Source organism: Rousettus aegyptiacus, unplaced genomic scaffold, assembly GCF_014176215.1.
Source record: "Rousettus aegyptiacus isolate mRouAeg1 unplaced genomic scaffold, mRouAeg1.p scaffold_m13_p_14, whole genome shotgun sequence".
Taxonomy (NCBI): Eukaryota; Metazoa; Chordata; class Mammalia; order Chiroptera; family Pteropodidae; genus Rousettus; species Rousettus aegyptiacus.
The window spans coordinates 40,516,199-40,543,555 of record NW_023416289.1 but is presented as its reverse complement, the minus strand read 5'-3'; the positions used below and the strand labels follow the sequence as shown (position 1 = coordinate 40,543,555).

Below are 27,357 nucleotides of genomic sequence, written 5' to 3'. Positions count from 1 at the left end.
ACTCAGTGAATATTCGGTCAATTGATAAAGACTGAACTGGGTGCTGCTGTGTGTCCTCAGGGAAGTTCTTTTCCTCTTTGGCGTTAGTTTTCTACCTGGTAAAATGCATGGGTCAGAAAGGGTCTCCCATGGCCACCTAGGCTCAAATATTTAGTAGCTGCATGATTCTAAGGGCTCCCTCTCTGTCTCCTCAGATAATCCTCAGACTGGATCGGCTTTCTCTAGATCAGCGATCCCCAACATTTTTGGCACCAGGACCAGTGCTCCTATGAGAACCTAATTCCTGATGACCTGAGGCGGAGCTGAAATGGTGATGCTGGTGCTGAGGAGCGGCTGTAACTACACATGAAGCTTTGCTCCGCTCACCTGCCGCTCACCTCCTGCTGTGCAGCTGGGTTCCTAACAGGCCACATACGGGTACCAATACTGGTCCGTGGCCTGGGGGTGTTGGGGACCCCTGCTCTAGATAACTAGCACCTGTGGTCCCTCTTTCTCAAATGATCCCACAAAATTGGTACCTACTCTTGGACAATTGCAAAACTGTGTATTCTATCTTGCCCAAATCCCAAACTCGGTTCCCATGCCAGAATGATCTCTAAACTGGTTCAGCTGTTCCCAGAGAACTACCAGACACAGGTACTTCAAGCCACAGACACAGTTACCCTCAGGAGAATCTGCAAATTGCCAGCCCCAATAAGATCATCTGCTAATTTAGGCACCCACTACCTCATAATCCACAATCACTTATTGATCCCAATAATCTCTCAGCTTAAAATACCTACTTCCAAAATCTTTATTCTAACATAGATCTTAGGATAAAGATTATTCACCTCAAGATCTTTGAACCCATTAACCATCACTAGTCAATTTCAAACTCATTTCCTTCCAAATAATCCACAAACCCAGGAAGCCACTCTTACGAACAGCCAAGTGCATTACTCACTCCGGATAGTCACCTCAGCTAAGACACCAACCCATCCATCATAATTATCAAATTCAGACACCCCCCCCCACACACACGCACATATGTTCACACGGGATGATCCACAAACCCAGCTATCCATACCTGCTACCCTCCCCACTCCCACCCACCTCCGATAAGCCACAGACTCGCAAGAACACTCTTCCGTTTTCCTGTCCCAGCAGTCCTCCAAGGCCTGGGACCCCACCCTCGTGAACCCCCGAGCTGGCACCTGGTTGTGTAGCACGGCCCGCGCCTGGTGTAAGTCTCGCAGGAAAAGCTGATAGACGTGCGCCTGGACCAGCGCCTCCCTGCGCGCCTCCCACATGCCGAGCAGCTTGTGCCAGCCAAGCTCAAGGTGCGGCAGCCACTCGTCGAGTGCCAGGCCAGGGCCCAGCTCCGGGCCTTCGGCCGCCAGCAGCGCCTCGCTGGCCGCCACAATGCGCGCATAGTCCTCCTCGCGTTGGTCCACTTCCTCTTTGAGCGCAGCGTGGCGTGCCAGCAGCGCATCAGCCTCTTCCAGGCTGCCGGGCAGGGGTCCTTCGTCGCCGCCCGCCGTCTCCTGGGCGCGCACCAGCCAGTCCAGGAAAGCGTCCAGATCGTGCAGGAAGCGCTGCAGGCGCCCGGCTGCCGCCACCGCCTCGCCGCAGGCTTGAGCTGCGCTGGCCAGCGCGCCCCACTCGGCGCCGAGTTCCTCCGCACCCTGGTGCAGCCGCGCCGCCTGCGTGGGGAAGCGTGCTGCCAGCAGCTCTGCCTCCTCCAGGAGGGCCGCCTGGCGCGGCTCCAGCGCTTGTAGAGCCGCCTCCAGGCCGCTAAGGCGCCACTGCAGGGCGCCGCCCGCGCGGGGCGCGCTTTCCACAGCCCTCCGCTTCTCACGCACCTGGGCGCGCACCTCGGCTACCTCCAGCACGTGATTCTCCACCAACAGCACCGCGCTCACCTCTTCTTTGCGCTGTTCCACCAGCTCCACAATGCGGTTCCACCTGCCCAGGGGAAGGAGAGTGGCTCGAGGAAGACAGGGCCTCCTCTTAGGCGTGGAAGGCCCACTGACCCAGGGTAGAACCCGGCCTTGGAAAGTCACTTTTTCTCACTGCGTCCAGTTTCCGCCTGCATAAAAATGGAACCCTACACACACTGCTTAGAGCAGCGGTTCTCAAAGTGAGATCTGAGCGAGGTCAAATAACGCTTCCTAATAATGCTAAAACGCGATCTGCCTTCTCACTCTCAGTCTCCAGAGTGTACAGTGGAGTCTCCCAGGGCTGCATGACAACGACCGAATGCCGAAGCTGCCCTGAGAACACGGCTGCCTAAATTAATGGAAAAATTATATAATGGTCTGTGTCCTCGGTAGGTGATGATACTACTCTAGGCCTCAGTTCTCCTTCATAGGTGGTGTGTGTGGCCCAGGTTATAAGCACAGAACCCTGGCAGGATGGGATAGCCTGGAGCCAAATCTGAGATGTGCGCCCTTTGGCTAGTAATTCGCTCTGTGCCTCAGTTTCCCCATCAATAAAATGGACACAATCATAGCACGGTGCCTGCCTCAGGGGTGTCGTGAGAGTCAAATGAGTTCTGATTTCTGAAGTGCTTCTGTCGCTATGTGCAACTGTTATTGAGTGGGGATGATCTTTGGAATGTATCAAGCACTTCTCTGCATCAGGGCCTTTGCCTCAGCTGTGCTAACTGCCAGGTCACTGTCCTCTAACTCCTGAATAAATCCTTACAATTCTCTAAATATCTTCCCCACTTATTACTTTATTTGTTAACTTTCTCTCTGCCCCCACTAGAATGGTCAACCCATAAGTGCAGAGATTAGGACTCTGGAAACAAAGGACCGAAGTTCAAGTTCTGCTTTGGCCAGATTCACCATGTGACCTTGGGCAAATCATTTCCTTCTCTGATTCTCAGTTTCCTCATCTGGAAAATGGGGATAATAATGTCCACATCACTGAGTGTTTAATGAGATCATGTGGCTAAAGCACTTGGCACATCATCTCAATAAAGTCAGTAAATCATTCTCGATATCTTTTTAGGCCCTAATGCTCTAGGATTGCCAAGTCTACAATGGCTTAAAAATCACTGGATATTGGGATCTTACAATGCAGCAGTCAAGAGCACAGTCTTTGGAGTCAGAAAAATTCAACTTCAAATCCAGACTTGACTCCCTCACTTGCTGTAGGACCTTGGGCTAGTGTCTTCACCTGAGCCCCAGTTTCCTCCTCGCTAACGTGGGATAATTTATACCCCACAGGGTTGCTGGGAAGACTGAACACATGCAGATTAAGAGCCCCGGCTCTGGATTCGGACAGAATTAGGTTTGATTCCTCCTTACTAGATTGAGAAATCATCTCTCTGGATCTGTGTCTTCATCTATGAACCCTATCCACACTGGGAGAACAAACTACTGGTAGTGTTCTAGGAGGAAAGGTATTAATTTGTTACTATTTTTGAAGAGTCTTGAATTCTGGAATCTTTACTATGGAAACTAGGATATTAGGAGATAAAACAAAGTATATAAAGTGCTTAGAAAACTTCCTGGTATAAGTAATAGATATTAAATAAATCATTTCTGATCAAATACATTAATAGCCCACTGAAATATACTGTATCCTCATTTTACCACATCACCACTAGCATTAGGTATTACCTTTTTTTTTTTCTCAAGATTTTGTTGATTTACTGGGTGGCCATGATTATTACAGGGGTTTGAAATTGCATGTTCTTGATCTCCACGGATGAGTGAATAAGAACAGGAATGATGGAAAGATACCTCGATAGACTTCTAGCCCCAGGCCCCACCTACCTGCTGTTGAGGTGGTCCTGGCAGGAGCGCACCTCGTCTGAACTGGGGTGGCCTCCTTCCACCAGCTCCTGGACTGTGTGGTTCACATCCAGGACACGGCCCATCAGACTGTTCATCTCCTGGTCTAGACTCTCAAATCTGCAGAAGGAGGATTAACATGCTCAGAGAGGCCTGGACCCTGGGCACCTGCCCACTTCTGGGCTTTTATGAATCTGCCTTCTCCTGGATGTCTTCCTAACTCTCCAACCTCACCTTCTCCTTGCTAGCTCCTCCTCCTTCTGCCTGCTACTTAAACGTTCGATTCCTCAGGGCTCTGTCCTGGGCCCTCTGAGCTTCGGCTCACATCCTGCTTGGGCCATCTCATCCAACCCCACAGCCTCGATCATCATCCCTGACCTTTCCACCCCCACATCTCAGTCTCCTCCTCCAACCTCATTCCTTTTGAACCATCTCTAACCTCAAAGCCTGCTGTACACTTCCTTGGGGCTGCTCACACCCAGTGTGACTCAAACTGACTTTAGCATTTCCCCCCATATTTTTTTCTTCTTCTGGATCCTCATCTCAGGAGCAGTCCCTCTATCGCCCAGGCCAGATCCCTGGGCCCTCTTTTGAACAACTCCTTCCGCCCCCCAAGCCTATCCATCCCCATGGCCTGTTCACTTGGCCTCCTGCTCTGGTCCAGTCCTAGCCCCTTTCACCTGGGTCACCAAACCAGCTGCCTCTTTGGGCTTCCAGCCACTACTCTCACCCCTTCCAACCACCCTCTACATGACAGCCAGGGAGATTGTTGTAAAGCTGGGCAGGTCATCTCTTGTTTAAAGCAATGCCCAAGGCTGTGGCTTGGGTAACTGGGCACAGTAAAGTCAGGGACCAGGCCTGTGGGTTCCCAGCAATGCCCAGCAAAAGACCTAAAACAGAGCAGGAGCTCAGTAAGAAGCTGCAGAGTGAATGAATGAATGAACAAGGTGCTCAGAGAGAGAGGTGCAGAAGGTTCATCCACTAACTTAATAACTTATTCCTAAATTGGCCAATAGGCAATTCAGTATCTAATGTGTCACAGAGGAGTAAGTGTTATGGAGGAAGGTAGCACAGGGTGTGGGAAGAGAAAGTGAAAATAGCCAGGGTTATTTTATTAATGAGGGAGGCGAGTGTTGTACAGGGGCAAGGAGAGGGCCAGGGGAAGGGCTAGTGCCTGCAGTTCATTTGTGCCAGGTGAATATAAACTTTATAGTAATAACAGCAAAAGCCCCTGGAATGCTCCCTGTCCGCTGGCGTTTGCCAAGTGTTCTACACGTATTCACTCATCTTTGTTCACCACAATCCTGTGAAGTTGGGACTAATTTCATTCCCATTGTACTGGAAACCCTGGTTCCAGCTGAGCAAATATAGGAACTGTCGAACCAACGAAGGAGAATCTGTGTGTGAGGAAAGGGACCCGGGAGTCCCCACAAGTGCTCCCTCACCTGTGCTGCACCACCTCGACGTCGTCGAGTGAATCAGGCACGCTCAGGGAGAGCAGCCATTGCTCCTTCTCTCCGATCCACAGCTCGCACGCGTGCACCTCGCCGAACATGCGGTAGACAGCGAGGGCATCCCGCAGCCACTGGCGCCGCAGCGCAGCCACCTCAGTCACCTCTGCGAAGAGCTGCTCGGCCTCCACCACGCGCACCTGCAGCGCCACCACCAGTGGCCCGGCGCCGCTGACGCCTCCCAGTGTCGCCAGCTGACGCCTCAGGCCGCCCACTGGCCCGCGATGCGCCTCCACTTCCCCGGTGAGCGCGCGGTGCTGGCGTGCCAGGCGGCGGCTGGACGCTTCATCGTGGCCGAAATCTCCTGCGGCTGCTAGACGATAGGCATCGCGGAGCCAGTCCAGGAGCGCGTCGAGGTCCGCGCTGAACTGGTGCAGCGCCCGCGCCTCCTGCAGCCGCCGCTCGCGTCGAGCCGCTGCCTCTTCCAGCCGCTGCCAGCGCCGCCGCGCGCTCGCCGCGCGCTCTGCCAGGCCCGCCAGGTGAACTGTCTCGGCGCCCGGGCCCTCGACACCGCCGGCTGCAGCCAGCTCCTCGCCGCGCCGCAGGGCCTGCTGTAGCAGCGCCCGCCGCCCGCCCAGTTCGCCCTGCAGGATCTTGTGCTGCGCCAGGAGGCGCGCGGTGCTGGACAGGTCGTGCGCTCCGCCCGCCGCGCCCGCGGTGCCAGCCGCGCTGCCCCCACCGCCGCCGCCGCCTGCGGCCTCTAGAAGGCGCTCCTTGTCGCGGGCCCAGCTCTCGGCCTCCTCCAGCTCCTGCAGCAGCGCCCACAGGCTCCGCGAGGCCTCCAGCTCCGCGCGTCGCCGTGCCGCCTCTTCCTGCAGCTCCGCCAGACAGCCGTGCACGTGGTTCACGCGGTTGCATATAACCTGCGGATCGCAGGGCTGGTAGCCTGGGCCAGGAGAAGGGGAGGATCCCAGGTTGGGCAGGAGCCAGGGAGCGCCCAAGAGAGGGTGGCGTCGGCTACCTTCCCACTCCTTGGGTAGGCTTCATCAGGGACCAGTTTACGGCTCCCTTCATCCAGGCAACCTTCCTTGACACCCCGAGTCTGGAGCAGGCGCCTTCTCTGGCTCTCCCAGGTTTCTCCGCTTCCCCCTGCCCGGCCCTGACTCCACTGGGCTATCACTGCCGGTTCTGTCTACGCTACTGGACTGGGAGCCCCTTGAGGGCAGGTCCTGGGGCTGGAAGAGTCACACTATGTTCCCACCACTGTCCAGCACAGGGTGGAACTCAGAGCAGCAGCCTCATGAAAATGGTGACATTGAATGATGGTTGAACACTGAGATTCAGAGAATCCTGGAATTGGCATATGTTACTGTAGATTGTGTTTCCTTCACAACTGGGGCAAAGGAAACTGCTCTACTCTAAGGCCATTTCCTGGGTCTCTCTCATCCTCTGTGGCCTTACCTCATAACCCCAGGGATAACCTAAATTCCTTTTTTGTCTTCAAACATTTCACTTTCCTCCAAGATCTCTAGTCTGTGAGTAGAGAACTGTGAAATTAACTTAATGAGTCGCAGCCAGCATTTCTTTAATGGAATAGAATAGAATGAGTAGAAAACATCAGAATGCAACATACGAGGTAAGGGGAAGTATTGATTTACGAAACATAGCAGTGTGTGTGTGCACGTGCACGTGTAAACTCTGGGTCATGAGTAAATGTATTTTTGACCTGGTCAAGATACTGCCCTAGATGGAATGCAGAACATCTACAGTTCTGGATATTCATTGACACTGACCCAAATACGAAGATATCCAGCTGAATAATAACCAACACCAGCGTCTATGTATCCAGCCCTTACTCTGACACCATGTCATTTAATCCTCATGACCATCCTATGACATCGGCATTCTTACTAGCCCCATCTTACAGATGAAGAAACTGAGACTCAAGGAGGGAAGCTGCTTGCCTAGGATCAGCTAAGACACAGTAGATTAGCACATCACACTCTGGACCATGTATCAGGCACCACCGCCTCTCATCACCATGACAACACACACCCCACACGAGCCTGTGCTGTTTTCTCCATGCTGCTGGTTGTCACCAGGCACCAAGATCTCACAAGAAGACAGAGGGAGCCTCCTCGGACAAACACCCCTAAGGTGAAGGAGAGGGTCCCAACAACCTCTCCCGTGGTTCTGATGAGGGTGAGACGGGCTGGGCCAGGATGCGGACAGATGTCTCTGCCAGGGCTTGGAAGGAGACCTCAACACTCGCTCTTAGGACATGACCCAGCCCACGAGGGTGAGAAACTCTCCCACCATCCTCCTGTCCTTACAAGTTCTTCCTTTTCTAACAATTCTCCAGGAGTCCAAAGGGTCCTCCTGGCTCCAGATAAAAGATTGAGACAGATCAGCCTCAAGACCCTCCTATCAGCTCTGCGGCGCTGGGCCCCAGGATGAAAGAAAAAAGCAGCCCCAACAGCACACACAGCTAGCTTACACAGCTCCACCAGACGCCAGCAGCAGACAAGGCCACTCTGAGACCAAGATGGAGTGGGACGAAAATGAGACCACCCCACCTTCGTGGTGGGCACACACGAAAACGAGGTCACAGTGCAAATCACACAAACGGTCACCCCCCCCACCGGCCTTCGCCGACCTAAGGTGAATGACCTGCCAATTCCTGTTCCTCCCACCACCTGGAGAAAAATGATTAAGATGGGCAGTCATCTCATTACCCCAACTTCCTGACACCATTCAGTCTGCAGCAAGACACACTGCATGAAGTCATGCCCACATCCGATAACAAGCCCCTCTTAACGCCCTCTTACTGAGATGCCCCATGGTATGTGCCAAAAGCCAACACACAGCTTGCGTTGACTCCAGGGGGTTCCTGGTGGTCTCTGGCTGGAGGACACTGACAGCAGTAAAAGAGAAGCTGACAACTTTATTTTTGTCCATCAGCATCCATGCCCCTGCTTCTGATGATGGTGACCCACCTCCTCTACCCCAGTCTTTGAAGGGAGCTGACCCCACTCTTGGCCCTGGGGTGGTCACTAAAATGTGGTCAATAGGATCACTGTATAGCCTGGGGCCATGACGTTTGGCTGAGCAATGGGAACGGAATCCACAGTGGGCTAAGGAAAGCTTTCCCTGGACCTTTTGTCAGAATTATTGAGAAAAGCGGCCTGTCTCCTGCAGGGTGCACTGAGCTGCTGGGATATAAACATAGGGCTGAATGACCCCAGATTTATATTACAAGGGGAGGGACTGTCCAACAGTGACATAAACATAGAGACTAGAGTTGGAGAAAGATGGTCTTAAAAGCATCATTGAACCATGCCTGGATACAGCCCTTCCTGAAGCCAAACCCACCTCTCCCTAGACATTTTAGTTATATCAGCCAATACATTCTCCTTTCCTCCTTATGCTAATTAAATTGAGTTTCTATCACTTGCTGCTGAATAGGCCCTGACAACACAGTACTTTACATAGTCCTATCATAATATTCACTGAGATCTGGCTGCAAGGGCTTAGTGTATAGCAAGTGCTCAATAAATGGAAATTATTACTACAGACTTTCAAAGCAGGAAGAAGTCATGTGGTTCAACCTCCCGATCAAGGCACTAATTCCCCTGATGATATATCCCTTGTGGAGTGGGATCTTAGTCAGTCTGTGCTTGGATGCCTCCAAAGACAAGGCACTCACCCCTTCCTCTGTCTCCCAGGACTCACTCTACTTTTATTAGCGCCAGCCCTGAAGGTCTCCACGCCAACCCCAAGACTCACCCTGCAGCTGGGAGAAACGCAGCGCAGCCGCGTTGAGGGCCTCCACGCGTTCCCTCTGGGCAGCGATATCCCCCTCCAACAGGCCGTGCTTCTGCAGCAGGTCCTCAGCCTCCACCAAGTGCTGCCCACACTCCCGGGACAGCAGCTGAGCCTGCAAGAAGGGGCGGCACTGAGCTCATTCCTGGCGTTGGCCCTCAGGTCCCTCCCCGCCCCTCATCGTGCCAGCCCTCTGCTCCCCTACACAGTTGTTTGAACTCTGACCTCTATCTCAGTCTCCTCGTCTCTGTCATCATCATCTCTCTCTCTCTCTGCACATTCCATCTCTCATCATCTCCACATTTCTAGGCTCCGTCTCTGTCACAGTGTCCCCCCCCCCATGCCTCTACCTGTCTTCTTCCCCCTCTCTCCGCCCCTACCTCTCTCTCATTGGTACTTGTCTCCGTCTCTCTCGTGTCTGTATCTACCCCTATCTCTTTCTCTCCATGTCTCTCTTTGTCTGTGTTTTTCTCTCTGCTTCCATCCTTCATTTCTCCATCTCTCTCTGTGTCTGTCTGTCTATCCACCTATTTATCTCTGGTTGGTCTCTGCTTCTCAAGTGTATTCAATCTTCCTATGTGTCTTTCTCATAGTCATTTAGATTTCCATTGCTAACTTGTGTCTTCTCTGTCTCTCTCTGTCTCTGTCTCTCTCTCCCTTTGGCTCTACCTCTGGCTCTACAGCTCTGTCTTTTTAATCTATTTCTCTGTCTCTCACTCTCTGCCTGTCTCTTTGTGTATTTTTCTCTTTCTCATTGTCTCCCTGACTTTCTCTTTACATCTTTTCTCCTCTCCCCTTCCCTCTCCACGTCTCTGACACCCTTTCGGTGCCTGTGCCCCTCCCCACTCCCAGCACAGCACTGCCATCCTTGGCCCCGGTCCAGCGCCCACCTGCATCTCCTCCATCCAGTCCACCATGTGCACCATCTCCTGGAAAACCTTCTGCAGGGCCAGGTTCTGCTCGAGCCGTGTCCGCCGGGCACCTACCAGCCCGGTCAACAGGGCCCACTGGCGCAGGACGCTGTCACGCTGGGCTGCTACCCGCCGGGCATCGTAGTAACCCTCAGCCGCCAGTGCCTGGGCCAGCTCCGCCACACCCTGCACCCGCTCCTCATAGGCTGCAATGTCCGCCTCGATTGCCTCATGCTTCTTCATGGCCGCCTCTACTGCCGGCAGCTCATAACCAAAGTTGTCCTGGGGCAGAGCAGGCCACAGACACTCAGCAAGGCTGCCTCAGCAGTCCGCCTGTTAACTTGAACCTGTATGAACCTGGAAACTCCCCCATCTGTTTCTGTTACCCTGGAGACCAGTCCCACCATCCTGTTACCTGGAGACCAACCTCACCATCCCCTAGTTACCATGGACACCAACCCCACACTTTCCCATTACCCTGGAGACCAGTTTCATTCTCTCCTGGAGATCAGCCTCACCATCCCCGGTTACCATGGAAACCAGCCTCACACTTTTCTATTACACCTCTAACTCTAAACTTGTTACCAACTTGTTACCCAGGAAACAGACCCCATTCTTCCATTTCACTAGTGACTGGGGACCTGGCCAACCTTATCTTGTTACTTAGGAGACCAATTATATCCTCCTGAGTTACCCTGGACACCAGATACAACCTTTTTTGTCACTTAAGAGATAATTAAATACTCTCCCTATTTCTGAAGAAACTAATTCTGTCCTCTCTAGTTACCTTGGAGACCAACCTCACTCTCCTGTTACCCTGGAGATTAGGCCCACTCTCCTCCCCAACCAATCACTTAGGAGACCAATTCTCACTTCCCACCCTCATTCATCACCTAGGAGATTAATCCAACACTTCTCTGTTGCTTAGGAGATCAAGTCTCCCTCCCTGGTCCCAAGACCATCAGCCCTACCCCTGACCTCCCACCCCTGCTGAGCCCCACACACGGTACCTGGGAGACCAGGCGCTGGTTCTCATTCAGCCAGCTCTCCCTCATGGCCACCTTGTGGTCAAACCTCTGGGCCAGGAGTTCCAGCTTCTCCTGCCGGATCAGCTCGGCCCGTAGGGCAGCCTCCCGCTCATGCTCTGCCTTCTCCAGCTGGCCCCATGCCTAGGGAGCCAAGAGGAGGCAGACACCAATTAACTCCCCTAGTTTAATGGCCCTGGCTTCTCTGTCCGAGGCCACTCCTACCACGAATGGCACTTTCGTGCAGATCGGAGAAAACGCTTCCTCCTCATGACACTTTACTGCTGGAGAACTGTCCGAATGAAGGTCCAGTCCACGGTGTCTACCATGTGAATGGCTCTCTTGAGCAGTGCAGGACCGATGTGACAACTCGGCAAGCAACCCTGCCTCTCCCCGCACCCACTCCCTCACCTTGTCGATGTCCCAGATGCCGCAGCCCTCCCGAGGCACGTAGAGGCGACGGTTGCAGGCCCGCAATTTGCTCTGGATGCTGAAGAGCAGCACCTCTAGGTTCCCCTTCTCCTGAAACCTGGAGGGGCTCCAGCTCAGCGACCCCACCTCCCCAGCTCCCCGCCGCCTCCCTCCTGAGCTGGGCCTCACTTGACGGGCTTCTCCAGCGTGCAGTAGGCCGTGAACGCCTGCAGCTGCTGCTGCACCCCGCTCAGTGAGTTGGCGAACTTCTGGTTGCCGATGAGGCCCACGGTGCGGTGGATCCAGGCCAGCAGCTCAGCCGCCAGCTCCTCATAGCGGTCAATGATCTTCCCCACCTCCAGCACCTGGTCCAGGACCTCGGCGGCGCAGGAGCTAGGGTCAGTCTCATCGCGGAGACGCCCCTGCGTGGTTCCCAGGCTCCTTCCCGCCCCATTCCCTGGCTCCTCATACCTTCCCAATCCGCTTGCCCTCCACAGCCAGCGCCTTCATCTTGGAGAAATAGTGGTAGAAAGAGACCACGTAGGTGATGATGGACTTCTCATCTGGAGCCTCCATGTTGACATCTGGCGGGTCGTAAAGAGTAGGGAAGCACGAGGGTGAGCACGAGGGCAGAGGGATTGAAGGTACTGGGGAGGAAGCTGTGTGACCATGAGCAAGACAACCAACCTCTCTGTTCTTCAATATTTGTATCTGCCAAATGGGGATCTACCTCAGGAGATTAAATAGTGCCTGACACACATAAACCACCATAGAGAAATCACCTATCATTATGTCTTGAACACACTGATCTATCTTCCACCCCAGGGCCTTTGCACATGCTGTTCTCACTGTCTGGAACACTGTTCCCTCTTCTGTGTGCCTAACTACCACTCATCCTCCAGGGCTCAACTCAAATTTCCTCAGACAAGCCTCCCTGTTCACCCTGTCTAGAGTGGTCTCCTGTTACTCTTCCTCAGAGCATCTTACCATTTCCTCTTAGTTCCTCCAAATTCTTTATCCTGATTTGTAATTAGAAATTCACTTATGTGATTATGTCCTTATCCACAATTTGAGATCCATGAGGACATAAGCTATGTCTGTCTTTTTAACCATACTTCCTGTCATGCCCAGCACACGATAGGAATTCAATAAATATTTACTAAGCGTATTAACGGTATATGAGGCTTGAGGTCATAATCACTGACGCTTTGGAGGCAGCATGAGCTTGAATCCCAGCTCAACCACTTACTGCATGTCCTTAGAAAATAGACCTAACATCTCTGAGCCTCAGTTTCCCCATTGTTACAGCAGGGATAATCACAGTGTCGGCCACCTAGGAACACTATAAGATTTGAAAGAATAGCCTGATGCAGAAGAGAAACTCAACTAATTCCGATGATGATTTTAATTTACCCACTCACTGATCACACGTTATACTCGGCCCTCATTCTTCCCACCTCGTGAACTGACACCCACTAAACACCTACTGTGTGCCGGGCACTGAGCACAGAATACAGCAAGCAGAGGAATGACTAAGACCACGAATTCTGGAATAAGGATTCCTGTTTACTGGTCTTAAGTGTGACACTGGGCAAGTGACTTCATGTCTCTGAGTCTTTGTTTTCATCACTTTAAAACAACATCGATCAATACTATCCAACCAGGTCAGTGAGGATGAAAGGGAACAGTTTTGATCAATTTCCCAACCATGTGCTTGGCAGTAGATGCTCAGAAAAAGGGAGCAGCTCTTATTCCAGAGATGGGGGATTTGGTGGGGCATGATCATGGGTTGGGAATGAGGCTGAAGTCAGGGGTGGGGTTGGGGACGAGGCGAAAGTGAAAAGGGGGCGGGGCTGAGGACAGAGTTGTGGGTGGGGACAGACACAGGGACGAGTTGGGGGATAGGAATGGGGTTGAGAATGGGATTCAGGATGGGGATGGAGGGGAACGTTGAGAAGGGGTTTGAGCTTAGGGATGGAACAGTGTTGGCGATAGTGTTGGCTATGGGGCTGGGGCTAGGGTTACGAAGACAGAAAGGGTAAGTTTGGGGACAGATAATTGAGGATGGGGTTATTGAAAGGGAAGGGCTTAAGTTAGAGACAGAAATTGAGGTGGGTTGTGATTTGAGATGGTGATGGAGAAGGTAAGGGACCTGGGGACAGGAAGGAGGAAGAATTGAAGACGAAGAAGGGGAGAGGGCTGGGAGGGAGCTGAGGTTTGGAATGACCTTGGGCTTTGGGATGGTGTTGGGGTAGGGTGGAATTGGGTTTAGAATGGAATCGGGGTTGGGAACCCCAAAGACGAAGTCTTGGCTGGGCCATGCAAGGCTCACCTTCAGGATCCAGCAGACGTGCCAGCCCCAGGTGCTGCTCGGCCGTGCGGAAGGCTCTCTGCAGGTTGTAGTTGGCGTTGGACTTGGTGAGTTTGCTGAAGTCCACCAGATCAGGCCTGGGAAGGGCACAGAGAGGACAGGCAGCAGGCGGGCTCCAGAGCCAGTGGGCAAATGGGCAAAAAACACCCTTGTCGGAGACTCACCCAGGGCAAGAGGTGTGGGGGGCACGACCCAGCCGAGGGGAAAGCTGTGTGTGCTGGCATTTACCATGGGTGTGAGGGCATGTGTATATCTGACTTCGTGATGCATGTGTGTACACTTGAGTGTATTTCTATACAGTATTATGTAGCGGTTAGAAGTGTGAGGTCTGCAGCTAGCCCTCCTGGCTCACACCATAGCGAGGCCACTTCCTGACTGTCATCTGCTTCATCTCCCTGTGCCTCAGTTTCCTCATTTGTAAAATGGGGATAATAATAGCATCTGCTTCATAGGGCCATTGAATATTCAGTGACTTACTGGAAAGCACTTAGAACAATGCTGGGTTCACAGAGCACTCAGCAAGTGTTGTTACCATTGTTAGAGGAACCCCATTACGGCCTGTGGGTTTCTGGGTGTGTGGGTGGGGCTGGGTCTCCCCATGTGTGTATGAGTGTGTATGCGTGAGTTCTGGCTTCTGCCGCACCAGAGCAGGTCCGTCCCTGCGCTAGGCCTCAGTTTCTCCAATGTGTCACGTGAACAATCATGATGTGGGCATAATCCATCTGAGTGCCCAGCCCTCAGTCAGGTCAGCGCCGGGCTCTGAGGTATTCCTAGGTGGATGTGCAGGGAGTCAGAACGGGGCTCTCAGGGTCACCTTGAGGAAAGACTCTGATGGGAGGAGGTGCCACGCACACTGAGTGCGCCGTTCACGAGGTGTACACCCCCCACCCTGGGGCACCTAAGCACAGGTATATGCATGAGTATCTCCGTGTGTGCACATGTCTGTGCGAGGGCACATGTGTTTCCCTGTGTGCACAGGTTATGTGTGGGTGTCTGCACTTAACGTGTGTGGAGGGAATGTGTGCGTATGCACCAAGGTAAAGGCGCGGGTCCTTGTGTCCGTGTGTGTCGTCTCCATATGTACGTGTACAGGTGTGTACCTGAAGGATGTGGGGTGGGGGCACGGCAGGGTTGGGCTGCCCCAGGCCGGGTGGTACCTGTGCCGATGAATGAGGGCATTGAAGGCCAAGCCGTCCCGCCAGCTGGTAGTGAAATTCTGAATGTTCACCTCAGGGTAACTGGAAGCATGGAAGGGAGAGACAGAGGCAGAGATGGAGAGAGTCAGGAGGGAGAGACAGAAATAGATGGATGGACAGATAGATAGGAGGGTGGGTGGATGTGTGGATGGATGGATGGATGGATGGATGGATGGATGGATGGATGGATAGATAGATAGACAGACAGACAGACAGACAGATAGATAGATAGATAGACAGATAGATAGATAATAGACAGAGAGAGTAAGCCAGAGAGATAGAGATGGAGATGGAGATGGCAATGGAGATGGAGACAGATAGAGACAGAGAAAGAGAGAAGGAGAGGAGCAAAAAAGAGAGGCAGAGGGAACAAAGGAGGGAAGGAAAAAAGAAAGAGGAAAGAAGGGATAGAGAGAAAGCAAGATACAGAGATAGGGAAAGAAAGAATGGGGAGAGAAGGGAGGGAGGGAGAGAGAGAGAGAGAAGACCAGGGAAAAGCAGACCTAGAAGTAACGACTGACATAGAGACAAACAGCATTGCAAGACAGACAGACAGCCCCAGGAGGATGAGAGAATGCCCAGTCTCCTTTCTTCCTCCCAGGGGCTGCTCTCCAGAGGGCACTTGAGTTTCAGGCCATGGCCCTTCCCGCAGGGCAGAGTTGGGGGTCTAGGGGACATGCCCAGCAGAGTCCATGCACCCCCATTGTCAACGCCACTGAAGGCACTCAGGACCCTGAATTTCTCACACAAGCTGCCTGAGCCCTGGTATGTGCCATCCCAGGCTACAGGCGGCTGTTGGGAGGGGCATGGTTGCAACCTAGAGCTGCAGGATCCACACAGGTGCACGTGAGGCTTCTGGAGGTGCAGGATGATTGGGAGAGAGAGAAGGGGGCTGGCTGGGGACAGTCTACCATTTTCAACATCGATCTGTGAGGAATCCAAGTTCTACATTTGAACCTGGTCTTCCAGATTGTTAAACAAGTTTATTGGTCAAGGTCAGAAGAATGGATGTGTTTCATTTACCAGTTTATTAGTTTCAGATGTAACTTTTGACACTGAGGAGGATTTGAGCTGCCCCTTGCACTCTTGTGCCCAAAAGAACCCCTGAGGTTAAGGCCCAGCCTCCGGGGGTAAGGGGAGGGGGGTTGGGTGATTACCCAGCTGTCTTCATCTGGCACCACAAGAGCAATGCATCCTTGGCAGAACGTGTCTCTCTGTTGTCCTCAGTCTCAATTTTGATGACTTGAATCTGTGGGGATACAAAACATGGCTGCCGGGCCTGGAGGGCTTGAGGCTGGGAAAGTAGTAGGTGACAGAGGTGATGGGAGAGGCAGCTTCAGGCTAGGGGTGGGGTTCAGGAGTATAAGGATGGGTTCCGGAGGGGGCTAGGACAGCCATAATGGCGGGGGTGGGGGAAGAGGCAGTGGTGAATTAGGGTCCCAGTTTTCAAGGAAGCCTCCATTTTTGGTTTCTGGGCCACTTCCCTGATCCCAGCCACCATCATCTCCCACCGGGGCTAGTGCAGTGGCCTCCACACTGGTCTCCTTGTCCCCCCGCCCACCACAGTCTGTTCTCCACATGGCTGAGAGAGGAACCTGGGAACACCCAAATCAGATCACATGCCTCTTCTCCTCTATTCCCTCTGTGGCTCCAGATCACTCTGGGTGAAAGTAAAAATCCTCACAATCTCTTCTCGTTGCGTTCCTGACCTCATCTTCCAACGCTCACTCTGCTCCAGAGACCTCTGTCCTCTTCACTAACTCCCCAGCGACCTCCCACCCCAGGTCCTTTGCACTGGCTGTTCCTTCTGCCTGGAGTATCCTCTCAGGTCCCCACAAGGCTCTACCTCTCCCTGAGGCCCGGCCTTACCCGTTACCTTCTCAGCAAGGACTTGACCAACCACTTGATTTTAAATCTTAGTATGTACGCCCAAATTTCACACACACGCTCTCTGCCTTACTCTCTCCTTAGCATTTATCAATACCTATACACATTTTATTTATTCATCTGGTTCACTGTCTTCCCTGTTATGGACTGACTTGTTGCCCCTCTCCACCATTCATGTGACTGTATTTAGAGATAGGGTCTTTAAGGAGGTATTTAAAGTTAAATGAGGTCATAAGGGTGGGGCCCTAATCCAATATGAATGGTGTTGTTATATAAAGAGGAAAAGAACCAAGGGACAAGCACACAGAAAGAAAAGGCCCTGTGAGGTGGCAAACCAAGGAAAAAGGCCTTGGGAGAAACCAAACTTGCCAGCGACTTGATCTTGAAGTACAGCTTCTAAAAGTATAAGAAAATAGACTTCTGTTGTTTAAGCTACCCAGTCTGTGGCATTTTGTTACAGTAGCCCTACTAGACTAATATACTCTCTAACAGGTAATAGCTCCAGGACCACAGGATATTCGTCTATTTTGCTTCTATTATGTATTATCACACATAGTAGGTGCTCGATAAAGTTCTGAATGACCCATAATCTAGAGCAGGTTAGAGAAACTCAGGTGGGTGTTTGAGTGTTTGAGAGTTGGGTCCCGGACTCCAGAGCTGAGTTTGGCATTTGGGCACAAGGGAGAGAACTAGGTTCCCGGGAGGTACCAGCCCCCAGTGCAAGGCTCCAGCCAGCAACTGCCACCCTCAGCACCATGTCTTATTCCCTGATTCCGTACTACAATGCCCATGCCTGTTGCCAGCCGCCACCCCTCTCCTGAGCTCTATTCCCAGGATCCAGTGGATTCCTAATGTTCCGGAACACTTCTGACCACAGCATCTCAAAATGACCTCAGTGTCTCTCCCAAACCTCTCTTCCTCCCCGGCCCTGTCTCAAGCCGGCCCTACTGTCCCTAGTCCCCAGGCCAGAGCCTCAGCCCTTAGCCTGGATACCTCCTAGTCCTTCCCCTTCTCCTATGGCATGTCTACTCCCCTCCTGAGCATCTTTCCTACCTGTCATTCATTTTATGCTTCCAGGCCCTAATTTTGGCAACCACCCCCAATCCAGGGGGATCCTTCTAAATCTGATTGAGCTCCCCTTGAGAAAACTCTCCAATCCTTCCACATCTCAGACAGAATAAAATCCCAGCTGCTAATCAGGGACCCCCTAAGACCTGCCAGGCCCTCTGACCTCATTCCTTCCATCCTCCCCTTGCCTCCTCTAGCCATATCGGTCTTGTACTTCCAAGATGCCAAGCTCATTCCCACCTCAGGGCCTCTGAATCTGTGTCCCCTGCCTGGTACGGTTTCTCCCTTCATCTTCATATGTCATTCAGCCATCAGCTTCTCAGAGAGCCCTTTACTGGTCACCCCATCCAAAATCTCCGTGCCATCAAGCTAATATTATACATCCTTTTTACTGATTCATCATAATCTCTTCTGCATAGCTCTTTTTACTTCTCTGCCTAGAGCTGGTCCTTGCCTCCATACATCCATTCTTTATGTATTTATGGGTTTGTTTATTGTCCATAAAGGCAGAAAATTTGCCTATTTTATTTCTGAACTGGAGCAAGATTGTCTAGATTCGAATTCCAGCTCCACAAGCCAGCCGTGTGACCTTGAGTATACCATTTCACCTCTCTACACTTCATTTTCCTTAATGGTAAATTGGAGTAATAAATAGTACCTAATTAATTTATTGGGTTGTTGTGGGTATTCAATGTCAAGTGCCTGGAACAGAGTAAAACATAGATAAATGATGGTCATAGGGATGGCGGTGATAATGATTATTGCTTTTATCATTTTCATCCCCACCACCTGGAACAGGGTTCCTGGCATATGTAAGAATATTTTTGGAGTGAATGAATGAATGGATGAATGGGTGAGTGGGTGTGGGACACCCTCCAAAGGCCCGACCGCGGGGGGCGGGGGTTACGTGGGGATCACCTGGAAGCGCAGGATGATGGTCCAGACCAGCCCCAGGGTCAGCCGGTGGTTCCCATCCACGATGTCATGCGAGCCCACGTTCTCCAGGTGCACACGCTGTTCCTTCAGGAACTGCAGCGCCTTATCCACGTTTTCCAGCGAATGGATTCTCATGCGACCGCGCGTGGGCCTTGGCTAGCGCGGTGGGGGCATTGGGAAATGGATGACTTAACAGTGTCCTAGACCCCATCCCCTCCAAATAAGCCCCATAGCCGCGCCCCCTGGATGTCCAAGACCGGGCCGCGCCCCTTCGGTATTATCAAAGACCCAGGCCATAATCCTAAAGAAGCCCTCCCCTCCCCATAGTCAGACCTTTTCAAGACCTAGTTCTCTTCCGGGCTTATTCAAATTCCTGTCCCTATCCTCTCCACCTCTGACCTGATGACCACACCTCTTACTGTGAACCCCGCCTTCTGCCTGTAGCCATAGTCCCGCCCCTTCCGTTGGTTCTCTGAACCGTTGCCCCCTGCTAGTACACTACTCAGGCCCTTCCCTTCTAATAAAGCTCCTCCCTTCTCCCATAGCCCCGCCCCTGCCAACGGAGCCCCGCCCAAGAGCAGAGTACACCCCTAACCATGGCCCTCACCGGCAACAGAATCCCAAGCTCCGCCCCAGGCTCCTCACGACCAAGCACCACCCCTGAGCCGTAGCCCCGCCCACCCAAATGAAGGCCTCCTACCTACCCGCATCTTCTAGAACTCTCCACCCATCCACTAGCCAGGCCCTTGTCCTAGCCCAGCCCAAGACCCCAGAACCAACTCCCTTCTCCCAGCACTTCTGAGCCCCTCACCAACTGCTCCCCCGACAGCACTTCCAGGAGCCGCGTGAGCACAAAGCCGTCCCGGAGGTCGGCGTAGAGGTCCCCGATGTGGCAGCCAACGCGGGCGAGGTGCGAGTTCACCCACTTGGTGAAGGTTTTCTTCTGCACAGCCTCCCGCTCATCTGAAGGACAGGCTCTGATAAGCCCCCGCCTTCCCGAGAAGCCTCCCCAGGATCTCCGCCTTCCATATTAACCCCAGCCCCCACTGCCCGCTGTTCAGGCCCTGCTCTCCTCAATCTTTGAGCAGAAGGCTCCTAGCTGAGACGCTGTCCCTTTGTCCCTTACCCTCCGCTGCCCACCTGAAGACAGCTACTTTAGTCTCTTAAAGTTTTCCTGCGATATCACTTCCACAATAAGCCTTCCCTGTTTCCTACCCAGGTTCGCTCTGTTCATTCATTCAATAAATATTTGAGCGCCTACTATGTGCCCCGCTCTGCTCCAGGCTCTGAATACGGGCAGAGTCCTTCTGTCACAGAGCTCAGTTTGCCGGTGGGGCACAGATAATACACTAGGGAGTCATCGAGGGTTGGGGGGGAGAGGCAGGATGACAGCTGTGTTTCAAGAATATCTCTGGCCGCTGCGGGGAGGGTGGATCAGAGAGGGCAAGAACCACAGCCAGGAGACCAGGGAGAAGATTGGCGAAGGGATTCAGGACAAGGCTGGAGGAGGGCCGAAGTATAGGAATGAGAGAAGAGGGCATATTGGAGAATTATTTGGAGATGAAAAAGTAAGACTTGGCAACTGATGGGATGTGGGGGATCAAGAGGAAGGACTATGTCAGACTGAATGCTCCTCGCCCCTGCCCAAACCCATCCCACCCCCCAGCAGTTGGACTGCCAGCTATACACTGTAGGTCCCATATCCCTAGGGTGAGGAGTAGTCATGTGACCACTGGAGAATGAACGAAGAGACAAAATGGAGTCACCATAGCCAAGCTAATAAAATTACTTAAACAGGAATGGGCTGAAACATGAGGAATCGATTGTATTTTGCCTTAACTAACCCTTTTTAATTTTTGAGCTTTTCAGTTGTGCATCAATGCCTGGAGAGATACATAAATCCTATAGCTAACACACTGAAGAGCTTAGGAAAGAATGTTCACATGTCCAGACTACCTGACATCCATTATCCACACCACCCCACATCTGGAAGAGACCATCTAGGACCAATCCAGAGGCTAAGAATGCAGACCTGCTTCTTCTCAAGAACCCTCAACTTTTTTCTTTGAAACACTCTGGGTGTTACCCAGTAGTGCTTCAGGATTTGCAAATCTTAAGACCCTTGAATAAAAATTTTGTCATTTAATTTTAGCAAAGCCTCCTGATTTGTTTACACTCAGCTGATGCTGCCAGTGAGAGGGGAGCAGAAGATGTGTGTAACTTTTGCCTCATTTGCTTAAAAAGAAATAGTTTGGGAGTGCTCTATCTTTTTTTAAATAACAGCTTTAGTATGAGCTATAATTCACATACTATAAAATTCATCCTTTTAAAGTGTAAATTCAATGGTTTTTAGTATATTCATGGAGTTGTGCAATTATCACCGCTATCTAATATCAGCATGTTTTCAGCAACCCAAGAAAAGATTCTGCACCCATTAGCAGTCAATTCACACTCTCTCTGCTGTCAGCCTGAGGCAACCAATAACCTATTTTCTGTCTCTGTGGATTTCCCTATTTTGGACATTTCATATACGTGGAATCACACACTATATAGCCTTTTGTGTGTCTGACTTCTTTCACTTAACATAATATTTTCAAGATTCATCCATGTTGTATCAGTTCTTTATTCCTTTTGATGACTAAGTAATAGTCCATTGTGTGGGTATACTACATTTCACTTATCTATTCATCGGTTGAGGTACATTTGTTTCCACTTTGGGGCAATTATGAATAATGCTGCTTTGAACATTCAGGTAAAGTTTTTCTGTGCACACAGGTTTTTAATTATCTTTACTATACACCTGGGAGTGGAATGACTAGGTCATGTGGTGACTCTATGTTTAACCTTTTGCGGACCTGCCAAACTGTTTTCCAAAGCGGCTGCACCATTTTACATTTGGACCAGCAATACAGAAGGTTCCAATTTCCCCACATCCTCACCCCCATTTATTACGGTTTGTTTGTTTGTTTGTTTTTTATGATGGTGATCCTAGTGGGTGTGAAGTGATATTTCAAGCATTTCCCTGACGATTAATGATGTTGAGCATCTTTTTACATTGCTTATTGGCTATTTATGTTTCTTCTTTGGAGAAATATCTATGAAAACCCTTTGCTTGTTTTCTAATTGGGTGATTTGTCTTTTTACCATTTTACTATCTGCAACTTTCTGTGGATCTAGAATTATTGTGTAATTTAAAGCTCCACCAGAAAAGGAAACTGTGACCTGGCCTTCCTCCCTCTTTCCTCAACCCCCGCAAGCTCAAACACTAAGGTCCACAGAAGACAAGATGGAAGAAAGACCTGGAATCCGCACTGACTGCGTGGAGCCTCCCTGCCAACCAGGGTGCCCACCTAGGGCCTATCGGGAAGGAGAAATAAGCTTCCATCTCCTTTAAGCGACTGTATTTGGTATCTTTGTTCCAGCAGCTTCGCCTGTACAGATATTATCCATGTTTCATTACTAAATAATTTAGTCATCACACTGTTAAGATCACACATGAGGAAGTGATGACACAGAAGATGGTGAATTGAGTATTTGGTTATTCTGCCTTCTGATGCCTATGCCAATAGCAGGTTTGGCCAATACTGTATTGCCAAAGTGGCACTTCAGCACATCCCCAGTATGGGGCCAGAATAAAGATGATTGGGTTCAGACCTGCCTCTGTGATGACCGGCTGTGTGACTTCTACAGGTCGTCCCTCCTCTTTGGGCCTCCATTTTCCCTTCTGTTTAATGAGGGGGACCCTAGGTGTTCAGGAACTCGCGTTTGGAGGACAGGGATCCATGAGAATATTTTTCATTTTGTCTCCTCATTTTGAAAGTACCCAAATAAAATTAATAGAAACACATTCTGGACCATCTGAATAGCGGCTTCATGACGGATTATGCAATGAGAGTTTGGTTGTGGTGATTACAATATTGTTAGCATGGAGTTGGATCTAGAACTGAAATGCCCATGGGGGCAAGGCAGACTCTGAAATTGAGAAAACTAGGCCCTTGGCCCTCCTTAAAAAGGGCAGCTGCCGCATGGCCCCTGTGACTGGCATCTTGAGGGAATGGTGGCCCAGTGCTGCCATATCATGTGACATTCCATGAGGAGCCAAAAACCTGGATTTTTTTAAAAGACAGAATCTCCCTATTTTTAAATGTTGGCAACTGATTTATATTTTTGTAAAACACAGTGGGGGCGAAATCAAATACGTCCCAGAGTGCCACTTCTGAACTAAGGTGACATTGAATGTTCACTGTGTTGGTGAGTGTGTTTGGCTAATGTGTGTGGCATCTTCCATTTGCCCTCCCAGTGCCAGCCACCACTCTTCTGCACCTGCTCTGGGCCCAGGCAGGCCAGCTGGTGTGTACTGTATGAAAGGGTCCCCAGCCCTCAAAGGCCTCAGACTTCCGGTTAAATTTGGACAGTAGGAGATGAGAGGAGAGATGAAAGGCCGGGGAATGACCAGCCTGGCCAGCTTCTGGAAGTGCCTGGTTCCTCTCCCTACATCTCCAGCTTCTGCTGGGGACCCTGTCTCTCCTCTTGCCACTCCCTGCCCTGCCCCTGGGGGGTCTCCGCTGCCCTTGTAGGTTCCCATAGCCCTGTTCACACATCTGTAAATAGTCCCTTCATTAAACTCTCCTGCATTTTACCCTTTCCAGGGGACCATCTGCTTCCTGCTGGGACGCTAGCTGGCACAGAAGTCTTTGGGCTGTGAAGATTCTGAGCCAAACGACAATCGTCCTACCTCTGCCATGTGCTCATATTGAGTTATTGTACCGTTTATATATTCTTATATAGTCTTATATATTCACTGTGGTCATCACTGATCACAAGTGAAATCAATTTCTTTAGAATATGACTTTATTCATATCTTTAATACATTGAGACTTTCATAGAGCATAAGGTGAAAGGATAGAGAGAGACTTAATATGATATGTTTGGACATTAGTCTGGGAAAAGTTAGGAAGCTCGCGAATACCAAGTATTGGTAGAAATATGGAGATATCATAACTTTGATGCCTGCTGGTACTTATGGTGAGTTATGAACTGGAATAACCATTCTGAAAACTATCTGAGTCAAATGAAATTAGTACCCGCCCCCATGACACGTCCCCTGGCCATGTGTCTCCAAAACCTTTTTCACACTGGTTCACAAAGAGCATGTAGGAGGATATTCAATGCAGTCCGATATGGGGATGGGAGCTGGGGCAGGTTCAGGACTGGAGACATCACTGGGAGGGGAATGGTCAAATGTGGTAAGCTCACACCATGGACTCCACGCAGCAATGAGAAGCAACAGGTTAGATGCACGCAAAGCCACATGGATGAGCCTTAAGACATCGTGCTGAATGAGAAAATCATGCAAACAATGCCATCTAGAATTAGACAAAACTGGCATCGGTTAGCAATACCTGCACACACAAAGCCATACATATAGGGCTCCCAGATTTATGACAAAGTGACATTGCAGCTCAAGAGGTAAAGTCTTTTCAGTACATGGAACTGAGTCAACTGGAATCCACGAGGGGGAAAAAAAGGACTCCAACCCAAACTGTACAAAATAATAAATATAATAAATCTCATTCAGTTTACAAAGCTAAATGTAAAAGGATATAGCAAGGCTTTTAGAAGAAAACATCAAAGGATATCTCCATGACCTGGAAGCAGGTAAGATTTCTTAAACAAGACACAAAATGTTAGCCACACAGGAAATAATTAAATAATTATTAAATTAGATTACATTTAAATTAAGAAACCCCATTCATCAAAAGGCACCATTAATAGAATTAAAAGCCACAGAGTGGGAGAAAAATATTCACAACACATATGTCTGACAAAGGACTTGCACCCAGAATAGATAAAGACTCCTAAAAAGCCATCAAAAAAAGCAGGAAAATAGGCAAAAGACTTGAATGGACACTTCACAAGATAGCCAAATAGACAATAAACATATGAAAAAGTGCTCCACATCATTAATTGTTATCAGTCATCAGGAAAATGCAAATTAAAGCCACAGTAGAATCCACACCCACCAGAAAGGCTAAAATTAAAAAGAATGACCATAACGAGGGTTAGATGAACATCAGCTGAGTCACTCATACACTCACAAAATGCTACAAATGGCAGTTTCTGCTTAAGTTAAATATACAGCTACCCTATGACCCAATAATGTCACTCGGGAGTGCATCCAAGCCAAACAGAAATGAGTGCTTAGGCCCACCACGAACATGAACTAGAAAGTTTAGAGCAGCAATAGCTTGTATAGTTTTATTTGTAATAGTCTGTAATACTAGTAATTCCTAGTTTGCAATAACTTAGTTTGTGATAACCCTAACTTAGAAGCAACCCAAATGCTCATCAACAGGTGATCGGATAAGCTATGGTATGTTCATATTGTGAAATACTCTACAGCAATAAGGAACACCTAAGAGTACAGGCAGAAATGGCTGAATCTCATAAGCAGAGTGTCAAGTGAATGAAGCCAGACACAAAAGGTTCCATTTACATGGAGTTCAAACACTAGCAAATGAAGTGAGGATAATGTTTACTCTTGGGATTCAGTGATAGACAGGTGGCCAGAAGGTGCTTGTCTAGGGCTTTCTGGGGCTATTCTGTTTCTTTATTTCAGGGCTGGTTGCAAGAGGGTGCTCATTTGTGGGACTGGACGCTCATGATTTATCTGCCTTTCTGTGTGCACGTAATAACTTAATAAAGAGTTAAAATATATTTCTGTGTTTGCGCTAATCAGAAATGCATTTTGCAAAATGCGCATTTTGCAAAGATTCACATTAAGACTGTCAGAATGGTTGCCCATAGGAAGAAGGCATTGGTGTGAGATACGGGAATAAAAGAGAATAAAAAAAATAGATAAAGAGGAGAGGGGCATCACACAGATGATGATGACAGCAAGTCACAAACTGTGGAACATGATTACGAGAACTCCCTGAGCGAGAGGTCCAGACAAATTTTTTAAATGTCTTCATGTGAAAGTATGTTATGGAGGATTCTGCTCAAAGGTTTGGCCTCATTTCAAATAGAGAAAAACCACAAGAGAAGCAGGCAAAGGGATGCAAAAGGAAACGCACCCTAGCAGTCTAGGTCATATTAGCATTCTGAGCAGCGGCATGGTTTCACAGACTAGCAGCATCCCAAATAATTGTTAAGATGAATGTCACTGGTTTTGTGATTTGGGTCTGGAGTCCGATATTATGTGTGAATTGTAGCCATAAGAGATATAAACAGAACTGTATGTGTGCGTTTGAGAAACAAGTTATAATAATCTAAGTAGACACAGGGAACATATGAGAACATTTTTTTCTTAAAGGGGATCTCTATAAAACTCTAGACTAGATGCTGTCTGATGTTCTGTGAAACAGTGATCTTAAGATTTGCTCCCACCTCCACTTGAAATCTTACCACAGATCCCTGATGTCCTCACCTCCTTCACAGCCGTTCCCGATGAAGCCCTCACAGGCTCCTCACCCATCATCACTCACTCACCGCCTGTACCCTCCGCACTCAAGTCACTCCCAACTTCTAAAGGTTTTACCTATGCTGTTCCCTCTGCCTGGAAAATCCCTTTCCACTCTCCACCCCCGGGTTCATTCCTCTTCATCCTTCAGGCCAGGGGTCCCCAACCTTCAGGTCGAAAACTAGTACAGGTCAGTGGCCTGTTAGGAATCGAGCCATACAGCAGGAGGTGAGTGGCGGGCAAGCGAGCAAAGCTTCATCTGTATTTGCCGCCGCAACCTAGTGCTAGCTAGCTAGCATCACTGCCTCAGCTCCACCTTGGATGGTCAGGCATTAGATTCTCATAGAAGCACTAGTTCCTCCTGCCTGAAAGGTTGGAGACTGCTGCTTTAGGCCTCGCTTAAGCGTTGCTTCTTCCGGGAAGCACTCCTTGACTCTCCAGATAAAATTAGGCACCTCCGGGCTCCCACAGTCCCCAGAGTCCCTCATCACAGCCCTCTGACAGTGCCTCCCCCATCCTAGCCCTGGATCCCTCTGGGTGATTACAGTCTGGCTGGATCTAACTCTGACTAGAAGCCCTGTGGGGTCAGGACCGGGGCTGGCTCAGTCACCATTATGTCTTTCATATTGTCCAGCAGAGGCCAGGCACAGAGCAAGCACTAACTAAATATTTTGTGGATGAAATAATAAATTCTGGAATTCGAAGTTGGTATGTTCCCAAGTTTTTAAGCTTCTAAGAGTCTAAAGGTATGACTTTAAGTCTTTAGGCTTCTAAATCAGAGGAAGCTGGCAATCCATGGGTTGGATCTAGCTCATACTTTGTGGCACATAGAGATTTTTTAAATTGGGAAATTGCAGTTAAATATCAGAGCTAGCAACTTTGGGCCTGCATTTCCCCTTGGTGAGAACTGGTGTCCAGGGCATTATTCTCCAGTTGACGAGAGCCCGCAGTCCACTCACTCATTTATGTCACCTACTTCCCTAGAGGCCCTTGAGCTTGATACCCTGCTCAATATCTTTACATTACAAAGTTCCA

At 50.2% G+C, this 27,357-nt stretch overlaps 1 protein-coding gene across 1 annotated transcript in view; it reads right to left on the bottom strand.

Annotated features, from left to right (window-relative positions):
• The window catches only part of SPTBN4 (spectrin beta, non-erythrocytic 4), a 66,422-nt gene that overhangs the window by 35,597 nt on the left and 3,468 nt on the right, over positions 1–27,357 (bottom strand). The window contains exons 4-17 of the mRNA XM_016166806.2: positions 19,672–19,823; positions 18,843–19,016; positions 16,127–16,218; positions 14,931–15,011; positions 13,735–13,850; positions 11,874–11,986; positions 11,592–11,779; positions 11,403–11,520; positions 10,977–11,135; positions 9,946–10,248; positions 9,020–9,170; positions 5,228–6,179; positions 3,765–3,902; positions 1,194–1,944 (exon numbers count right to left, since the gene is read on the bottom strand). Coding sequence (XP_016022292.2) covers positions 1,194–1,944; positions 3,765–3,902; positions 5,228–6,179; positions 9,020–9,170; positions 9,946–10,248; positions 10,977–11,135; positions 11,403–11,520; positions 11,592–11,779; positions 11,874–11,986; positions 13,735–13,850; positions 14,931–15,011; positions 16,127–16,218; positions 18,843–19,016; positions 19,672–19,823 — 3,488 coding nt within the window. The remainder of the gene's footprint in view (positions 1–1,193; positions 1,945–3,764; positions 3,903–5,227; positions 6,180–9,019; positions 9,171–9,945; positions 10,249–10,976; positions 11,136–11,402; positions 11,521–11,591; positions 11,780–11,873; positions 11,987–13,734; positions 13,851–14,930; positions 15,012–16,126; positions 16,219–18,842; positions 19,017–19,671; positions 19,824–27,357) is intronic.